Raw genomic sequence first — 10,369 nt, 5'->3', positions numbered from 1 at the left:
GCTGAGGCGGGAAACTGTCCAAGGGAATTATTCAAAATCTTGCTAAGTTTTGTAAAACCGACAGCTAGTGAGAGCCCTGACGATGCCTCTCAGACGCTGTGCGATGAGATTTCTATGTTCTTTGAGGACAAAATCAATTTGATTTATAATAAAATTATCGCTTCTCAAGGCACAGAGACCCGTCTCTCCCCCCCACGTGTACCCTCTGCACATACTAAAAACACCTTTCTTACTATTCCACCAGTCAGTGATTCTGATCTCCCACTCCTCATCAACCACATGAAAACCGGCTCCCCAAATGACCACCTTCCTGCTAAAATGGTGGCCCCTTTGATTTCCATCTTGGGACCCTCTATTCAGTCAGTTATGAATACCTCACTGGCAAAGGGACAAGTCCCAAGTGAATGGAAGATAGCGGTAGTAAACCCTATAAGGAAGAAAGCGGCCTCCCCCTGGACAGACCTTTCCAACCTCAGGCCCATCTCCCTCCTACCCTACATCGGTAAGATGACAGAGAAGCACGTGAATACCCATCTATCAAATCACCTCGAAGCAGCAGAAGGCCTGGACCCTTCTCAATCTGGGTTCAGGCCAAACCACAGCACCGAATCTGCCCTACTAGAAGTGACCAATAACATCAGGATGACACTGGATAGTGGGGGGTCTATGATTCTGGTGCTGTTGGATTTGTCTGCTGCTTTCGATACGGTGTCTCACAAAGTGCTTCTCGACCGCCTGAGGGATGTAGGGCTGGGAGGTGTAGCCTTGTCTTGGGTGGAAAGTTTCCTCTCCTGCCGCTCTCAAGAAGTCAGGCTGGGCTCCCATAAATCCATCTCTAGGGAGCTCACCAGGGGTGTGCCACAGGGCTCATGCCTTAGCCCCACATTATTTAATGTGTATGTGGCCCCCCTGGCCGACTTACTGAGGCCCTACGGGTTTACCCCGATATCTTACGCTGATGACACCCAGCTTCTGTTCCCTTTCAAAACTTTTACACCTGCCCTGCAAAAATCTTTTGCAGAAGGCATGAGGGCCGTGTCAAGATGGATGGCCGAGAACTGCCTACAATGCAACGTGGGCAAAACGGAAGTTTTATTGTTCGGGGAGGCGGCGACATTGTGGTCTGGGGAGTGGTGGCCCACAGAATTAGGATCAGTTCCTGTCCCGAAACAGACTGTCAAAAACTTGGGGGTGTTATTCGATCAAGCCTTGACTTTTAAACATCATGTCAACCAAGTTGCGGGCACCTGCTTCAGGGCCATTGGACTATTGAAAAGGGTGTTCCCCTATATACCTGATAGTCACAGGAAAACCCTAGTCCAGGCACTAGTGATCAGTAGATTGGACTACTGCAATGGCCTTCTTCTGTCAACTAATGAAGGCCAATTAAACAAACTGCAAGTAGTCCAAAACACGGCGGCGAGACTAGTTCTTAATGTTCCATCTAGAACTCCCTCCCGTCCTCTACTAGCTAAACTCCACTGGCTGCCAGTGCGGCAACGCACGAAGTTTAAAATTCTGTGTACCATTCAAAAATGCCTGATAGGAAAGGGCCCTAAATATTTGACTAAAGCCTTTCAACCCTATGTCCCAGGCCGATCCCTGCGCTCGAGCAATCTCCATTTACTACAGTTTCCTAAAATAAAAAAATCTCGTCAGGGAGGTCGTGCTCTGGCACACACAGGACCCGCTCTCTGGAACTCCCTTCCCCCCAAACTTAAACTTATTACCAACCACCTATCCTTTCGTAAAACCCTCAAGACTCACCTTTTTACTATTAGTTAACAGCTCATGCCTCGCTACCTTTGTAAGTGGCTAGGCATGGTATAAATCTCCTTCAACCAGCATAAGCGCGGAGATACCCCTTCGGGGATTTATTCAGGCGCTATAAAAGCACATAAAATAAATAAATAAATAAAATTGTGAGTCATTTGTTTGAAGCTTAGCGCTAAGAAACCATTTTGGGGCCAGTTCTCTCTGTAACACTCTTTTCCTTCCATTCCCTGTTGCTACTAATACCACAAGCAGGGTAGGCAGAAATGTGACTATATCAGACCAATACTGAAATATCTCAAAAAAATCCAACAATCACAGACACATTGCACCCTGTCTTTGTGAAAATAGGTGCCCATCCATAGTTGTTCTTTCTGCTCCACCCTGCACTTAAGATAGCACACTTGTGCGTTGCCTCTATGTGCTGCTCGTGGAACCTCGGTCTGTAGTTGGCCGTAGGCCCTGTCTGGCATATGTGCAGGGGCGTAGCTTCCATTGGTGCAGCAGGTTCAGTGGCACCAGGGCACATAGGGCCCACTGAACCCATAATATTGATGTATTTTACAATTCAAACAGCAGAAGGCCCATGGCCGACTGGCCACACTACTGAGCCTGTAGCCGTCTCCTCGGCCTTCCTGCAGTATCCCATATTGATTAAGGTGGAGAAGCCCACATGTCAGCCCTTTCCCCTCTGCCTGCTAACATGCTGTGTTTGGTCTGTAGCAGTTTACAGGCTGTGGCTGCTGAACTGTGTGTGCTCGCAGCGTCAGGGGTGGACGTGAGATTTCAAACATCAGATCCGCTAGTTTATGTATTGGGTGCCCGGAAATTTTTCCAAATAAACACAGCTTGATTCGACTTGGGTGGGCAAACTTATCAACAGACTAATTCTATAAACAAATGAGGGAACAGCCCGGAGAGCCATTGGCTGGTACCAGACGGACACGTGGAGGAAAAAAAGGGTTCTTTTTTTTTTGCAATGAAATTTTAATTAATGTGGGTGGGCTGAGAATACAACGAGTGTTTATCATAGACAATTTATTTTCCAGTGCTAAGTCAACATAAAATAGCAAACTTACAACAATTATTTAACTTTTCTGGGCTATGAAGACGGGACACCGCGGGGAGAAGGCGCAGTTGCCGTGGCTGGAAGCCGTGCAGAGAAGACCTCGCCGCGCTCCCGGGCCATCTGCCTGCTCGGTTCCAAGGGAGGCAAGTTTGAGGTTTTGGCGTTTAAAGACAGCAGGATGAGCCACATTTACAGCAGCCGCCTGCCCCCGCTGGGGGGTCCACCCCTGGTGTACCTGTACGGCGCAGACAGGACAGGGCTGCCCACTCTGGGCTTCGCCCCCGCCGGCCTGGTGCCCAGGCCGGAGCCTGCCCAGAAGCCTCCCTACAGCTACATCGCCCTGATCGCCATGGCCATCAAGGACTCGCCGGGTCAGAGGGTGACCCTGAACGGCATCTACCAATTCATCATGGAGCGCTTTCCGTTCTACCACGACAACAAGCAGGGCTGGCAGAACTCCATCCGCCACAACCTCTCCCTCAACGAGTGCTTTGTCAAGGTGCCCCGGGAGAAAGGCCGGCCGGGCAAGGGCAGCTACTGGACCCTGGACCCCCGCTCTACCGACATGTTCGAGAACGGCAACTTCCGGCGGAGGAAGAGGAAGGCCAGGGCCACCGCGGAGGCCCCGGAGGGCAGGGATACCCGGGCGCGCCAGCCAGAGGCGCGGGGTGGACAGACAGCTGGACAGGAAGGGGCTGAGAGCCGACCAAAGAGGCCGTGCGAACTCACAAGCATAGAGGGGCCACAGGGGCGCTCAGATCCCCATATATCTGCTACTACACAAGAGGAAGAGGGAAATCAGCCCCGCAGCCCTTCTGCGCCCGGGGAAGTGGCCCCCCAAAGCACCATCCCTGCTGCGCCCGGGGAGCTAGCCCCCCAAACCCCCTGCATGGCCGTGTCCTGCGAGATGCCACCTAAACCTCCCTCCTCGGCTACATCGGGGGTGATGGCTCTAAACAGCTACCGCTCTGGGCGGGTGTGCCCCAAAACTGCTATTTCCATGGAGGAGGTCAGCATATCTGCAGGTTGTGGGGTGGGCGGTGCTCCCCGTTCTAGCGCAGAGGAGGCCCCACAGACTCACGGGACAACAGAGGACCTGCCCCTCAAAACCAACTGCTGCACTCAGTCTGAGAAGGTGAACCCCCACATCCGCTGCTGCGCCGCTCGCGAGGGGGTGCCCGGCTGCGAGTCAGACTGCGGCAGTCACTCTTCGGGTGACTGTCCATCCTCGGATGAAGAGGGTGCCTCAGAACCACCTGAGAAGTTCCGTAAGACTTCGCCATCCCCAAACTCTTCCTCGCCTTCATCCTTGTGGACTTCTTTCTCATCTTCCCGCCCTCCCCCTGACCTTGATGACCCACACGTGACCTCTGGCGCGCGGAGCTGTGAAGAGGCCACTAATGAGCCTGCCACGTGTTTTATCTGTGAGCAACACTGGCCACCCGTGACAGTGGGGACCATGGGGGGCTCCATGAAGTTAGGGGGTGTGGCCACGATGAGTGACAGCGAGTGTGAGGTTGCGCTTGCTCCATTGTCCCCGGCGCAGCTGGAGGCAAACCACGCGCCCCAGACCCCTCCTGGGGCAATGCTGGAAGATTCTGCCCTGAGAGTGCCGTGCCCGGTGCCCCCCAAAACCTCAGGGAAGTCCAAAAACTTCAGCATAGACAGTATTTTGTCCAGCACCTGCAGCAGCGACCAGAGCCCGGACAGGGACCGGGCGAGCCTCAGCTCCGAACACCAGACGTCCAAGCTGACCTTGCAGCAAGTCCCAGGCGGGTACATCAGCAGATCGGCCCTGGGGGGTGCCAGTCTGCGGCCCTCCCTGGTGCTGGACGCACCTGTGCACGGCCGGCTCTACCAGATCGGACTGCCCTTTATTTCTTATTTTCCACTGCCCTTCACTGAACCTGTCTTTCAGTTTCAGTAAGTAGAGAAGAGGTGTTTGTATCGCACACCCGGTCGTTCTGTGGCTTTGCCCCACCCCTTCACCTGCCTACACATAAAAATTGAAAAAAATTCCGCCCCCCCCCCCCATTTTTTTCACCAATGTCTCAGGAGCAAAGTTCTAACCCCCCTCCAAGTGGTGTCGCAAAGTGCCTTTAGGGCGCGCGCGCACACTCACAACATACACCCACGGACACACAAACACCCCTCTACATGCCCGCGCACGCACACACACAAACGGCATTAGGACCCCCGAGCTGGCATTAATGGGCACTAATACACGTTGCCCTATATACATTCTTTAAAATTAAAGGCTTCACGTCAGCTTAAATTGGTAATTCTTACATGACGTCATCATTTAAATTATGACAAATACAAACATTCTAATGAATTGATGTTTTTTCAAGCCAGTGTTTTTCATTCATGTGATAACAGCTTGTAATATACTTCTATTACTACAAATATTATAATCGGCAAAAAGAGAAAATAATCTCGTGAGCAGATTTTTTTTTTACAATACGCCCCCATTTGGAGAGCAATCATGCGCCACTGAAGAGAAATATCTCTCTCTCTCTCTCTCTCTCTCTCTAATATATATATATATATATATATATATATATATATATATATATATATATATATATATATATATATATATATATATATATAATGGACCAAAAGGGATACTTATATCTTATGATTTTCCGAGTAATAATTTGACTTTAATTGCCGGCTATTGTATATATTGTTGCTTATTTGTGTAGCCGAATACTGTTTCCTCCAATGTTGGCTTGTATAATTGCATGCTATGATGGGTGATGTACGTTTTATGTCTCTGTTGACCATGTCTCATTGCAGAAGAGATGACCAGGTGTACATGTGAAATAATGCATTGGTTTTGTGATGAATAAAGTTCCCTGCATCTAGTTCCAGGCTCCTTCCTGATTGCCTTCCGGTCCCGGCTCAGCAGGTGTGTCCAGCTGCGCCTCTTTCCCTTGCAGTAAACCTCCATGTGTTTACTCTCCTCTGTGACACACTCCATGTCAGCCTGATTGTTTATAAGGAAAACAGTTAACATAACCGGAGCCCGCGGCAGAATATACGGAAGTCCGGCTGCCTTTTTCATTGCAATTAAAAGTTGGTCTGATGCATTTTCAGGGTATGTTTGTTGCCAGTAAGGATTCGTCTCGCTCCAGATCACCCCGTAAAGCTGTGGATAGTAAAGTTTCATACATGAAATGATAGGGCTCCCCTTGATATGTGGATGTCATGGCGCTGAGAAGCATTGTAGCGCTGCGCAGAAACCGCAAGTCATGTAGCAAAGGCATCATTCTAACGCATGAGAGCTGCAAACACCATTTCTTGGGGGAGGGGCGAGGCAAAACCGCATGACAAGTTGGCGCACTGGTAAATTACACGACTCGTCCAGAATCGTCATGGGTCGGTCAGTTGTCGAAGCCGGGATTAGAGCCCTCGCCTTTACATTCACAGGTCAGGCATTCAGCATTCAAAACCTCTCCCCTTTGTGCGTTGTCTTCATTACAGGGGACGCAATTTATACAGGAGACGCAACACGTTCTTCAATCTGTCACGTTTGGGCTGTATGGGTACGTTGATTATTTATTTTTATACAGCCTCGATACTATCACAAAAAAAAACATGCTAACGGCTTGTACCTTCATACCGGGAGGCGAGGGGTGTTTGCCCGGGTGATGGATGCAGAAATCTGAAAGCTGCCCGACAGAAGACGTATTACTATATAACTTTGAGACACAAATGTGTGTGAACGAAAGGCTTTGCCAAGATCTGGTGACATTACTGGGGGAGTGCGGGAGGGGGGCGGAGTGCCGAGATATTACATAGTTTACTTCCCCCGCCCCACCCTGGCCTCCTTTGGCCCTTGACGTTTTTCCGGAGTCTTCGCACAGGCGTCAGGGGCCAGAGCGGCTGAGAACACCGTGCAATGAGTGAGCCCTGCTCCGGAGCCACCGGTTCCTCTACAGAGAGGGAGGTGTGTGTCTGGAACAAAGATTCGATTCACGATTGTTTCAAACCCCGCCCCTCGCCCCTCCACACACACGAAGATTTCAGCTCTTTAGATTTTTGGGGGCTGCGCTGCCGTCGTCTTTTTTTTGCTGATTCAGCCTGCTGCTGACAGCCTAGTTCTTCGCCGCCCCCTACAAAAGAAAAATATATTTGCCCGAAGACAGGGAGTGAGAATAGACAGCCCCCTGGGGTTGGTCTGTGATGGGGAGATGAAAACGATGGTACACCTCCCTATCACCTTAATAGCCTCCTGGCGATTGAAGAAAAATGTTACTATAAGACCTAGATAGATCTAGAAGACATGACGATTATTATTAATTTTTACATCCTGTACGTTTGCTGTTTCTAAGCTCTACAAATAACACATATCGGTGTAAACTAAGGCTTTGGTTGTCATCTGTGGAGTCTGTATACGTCATCCAGAAGTTTGGGGTCACCTGCCCAAGGGCTCTCTCCGAACCAATTAAAAACGGGGAGGAGTTTGAAGGTTCCAGGAGCCTGGCACCCTCTTCCGCTCAGGCGAGGACGCCCTGTCTGCCAGTGCAGGAAAGCGCCCACGGCGCTCGAGCCCCAGAAGCCACTTGGCGCTTCACGGAGGAACGCTGGCTTCTCTTCCTCCCAGTAAATGCCTCTGACACTGTCCTGTAGATTATCGGCTCCTCTATGTGATACTGTGCCTTGACGCCAACGTGATGATTTAGTTCGCTATGTGACGTTGTATGATACTAACACATACACAAAGAAACAAAACACCCGTGTGTTTTCATACGGAGGCCTGAACCCCCAACGGTGAACAAGGCAAAGAAAGGCTCAAACACCAGCAACAAAATACGGCCATTAGCAGATTTAGCAACCCAGTCCCTTCCTTCCACTGTATCCGTTTTTTTTATTAGCGTTACTATCTTTGGCTAGTAAACTCAATTCACTGCCACTGTTGACATGTTAGAACTGGCCCTGTTTGCTTTTTTTTTTTTGCTTAATTTTTTTTTTCTTTGGATTTGGACTACTTTGGAAGGAAGCATTCTTAGTTCAGCTTAAAAAGATTGTCACAACAGAACTATTTACTTCGTCAGCATCCTCACTTCTGAGTTTTCAGTGCATGGAACAGCCTGTTTCATAGTAAGCATTTTTACTTTTGTACACTCAGTTTCTAGGAATTTAATTATTGAGTGGGAGAGATCCTCCCTTAGGGCAAAGCAGTCTTTTGGGACTAGAATTTAGACAGAAGACAGTATCTTCTTAGAGTGTTTGTTAGTATTGAACTCTTCATATAGTGAGCATCATTATTCTTATGCAATTTATTAGTGATGGGCTGTTTAGGTGGTAAGCATAATTACTTCTTCTTAAACTGTTAGGGACTGATTATGATGTCGTGCAGAATCAAATCCGCCTCACATAACTCTAGAGGACTAAAAAGTTCAAATAAATGCAATTGCCCACAGAGACGCTGTCTAATATCAAATCATTTTATTTTCATACATTTCCTAATAAGAAGGACTTCATTTCTTCAAAAATTTCATTGACATATAAGGCGCTTTCCTCTGTCTGTTGGTCTTAAATGTGTTTGTAGTTTCTCCTTCTGATGTATGTGGTGATGGCTGGATGTGTGCATGCCTGAGAGTATGAATGGCTTTTGTATATAATGTTTTACTGTTTTTTGTTCTGGGCTAATATCACAAAAAAACCTTTTTATATGTCGATGACATTTTTGAAGAAATGAAGTCCTTCTTATTAAGAAATGTATGAAAATAAAATGATTTGATATTAGGCAGCGTCTCTGTGGGCAATTGCATTTATTTGAACTTATTTAGTCCTCTAGAGTTATGGGAACTTCCCGCTCATGTTCTGACTATTATTGAACTCCCTGGTTGGTTGTTCCCCCTTATCCTTTTATTAGGTTCAGGGTTCCCTTCTTTGTTATATATTCAAATCCGCCTCACACCACATTGGTCATGGGACCGACCGATACCCGGTCGGCGATCCCGACCGCCCTGTTAGGATGCAAATGAACAGTGTTCAGTCGCATTCCTATATTTTACAATGGGAGCATGTTTTCCAGCCTAAACTGGACAGAATGCATGCTCCAGTTGCTCATTGGCGCCTGTAATTCGGGCACATGGTTTTGATCTTACATCATATGCCGACGACACCCAGATTGTGGTGCCGGTATTACCAGGGAGGGAAGATGATGTTGCTAGGAATTTCCAGGAGTGTATGCTGGCGGTCGGAAATTGGATGGCAGTAAATTGCCTTAAATTAAACTCGGCAAAAACCGAAGTCATAGTCTTTGGCTCTAGTACTAATTTCTGGAGTCCAAGTTGGTGGCCGGACCAGATGGGCAAGGTTCCCACCCCAGTAGTTAAAGTGAAAAACCTGGGGGTGCTGATCGATGATCAACTTACTTTCCGTCCCCAGGTTAATGCACTATCCTCTTCGGTGGCCTACCTGCTTAAATCCATCCGCAAGGCCCTGCCATTCATCCCGGGCAGTGATAGGAAAATGGTTGTTACAACGTTTGGCTATGGCAAAGTTGGATTACTGTAATAGCTTATTGCTGGGTGCCCAACAGGGGGTACTCAATAAGTTACAGGTACTTCAAAATGCGGCGGCTAGGTTGATTCTCGGGATCCCTAAATTTGTCCCCGTGTCTCAGGAGCTGGTCAAGCTGCATTGACTTCCAATGCGAAAGAGAATTCTCTTTAAAGCCTTATGCATTGTATTCAAGTCCTTACAAGGCAAGGGACCATTATTCCTGCGACAGTACTTTTACTGGTACCGGCTGACTAGAAATCTTAGATCAGCTGACCTGGGGCTGATCGCGATGCCTCGAATCAAGAGAGCGCGCTGAGGGGCAGAAGCTTTGTGCTGGGTACAGCCAAAGCTTGGAATGCCTTGCCGCTCACTCTCAGAAAATTGACTGACCTTATGGCATTCAGAAGAGCTCTAAAGACGTGGTTGTTTACCATCTGATTTCCTAACCTGTCTCTATATCAGGAGTAATACATAGCGCCAGGACACCCACGGGTAACAGAGCGCTGTACAAGTGTCAAAAATAAATAAATAAATAAAATGGGAGGTGCAGTTCATACCTGCACCCGGTAGCAGGCACCTCACAGTGCTTGCATTCGGGTGAGGGATCTTTAAAAAAAATGAACTTAGCACCAGGTTATGTGCATACAAATATCAAATAGCTAGACGTTGACTAGTGTCTAATTAAACCATCCCGCAGATTGTTATGTAAAAAATTATTCTTTTTATTTATTCTCCTTTTTGTTATATATTCATATGAATATGGATATTCTTTCTTCTTTTTTAGAAAAGATAAAAAGTTGTACATATCATTTTGTTTATTGCTAAACCATTAACGCCACAATTTTGCATCTCATCTTGATAGTGCTTGTACAAATTTCTTTACATAAACTCCATAGCGTCAATAATGCAAATTGCCACACAATTAAACAGTCTAACATGATTATATACAAACCAATAATTCCAAATCAATTCGTTTCGGCAATGCCTTCCTCAGGAATTCTGTAT

The 10,369-nt window shown here is 47.7% G+C and overlaps 1 protein-coding gene across 1 annotated transcript; it reads left to right on the top strand.

The window, feature by feature from the left end:
* Nucleotides 1-3,020: 3,020 nt before the first annotated feature.
* On the top strand, nucleotides 3,021-4,769 carry LOC147677974 (uncharacterized). Its single transcript, XM_086946550.1, has one exon. It carries the CDS (start codon nucleotides 3,021-3,023, stop codon nucleotides 4,767-4,769), a length of 1,749 nt encoding a protein of 582 aa, XP_086802676.1.
* Nucleotides 4,770-10,369: the final 5,600 nt, after the last annotated feature.

This window comes from Lissotriton vulgaris, chromosome 12, assembly GCF_964263255.1.
Source record: "Lissotriton vulgaris chromosome 12, aLisVul1.2, whole genome shotgun sequence".
Taxonomy (NCBI): Eukaryota; Metazoa; Chordata; class Amphibia; order Caudata; family Salamandridae; genus Lissotriton; species Lissotriton vulgaris.
Note: the sequence above shows the minus strand (reverse complement) of the source record. Positions and strands in the feature narration are given on the sequence as shown.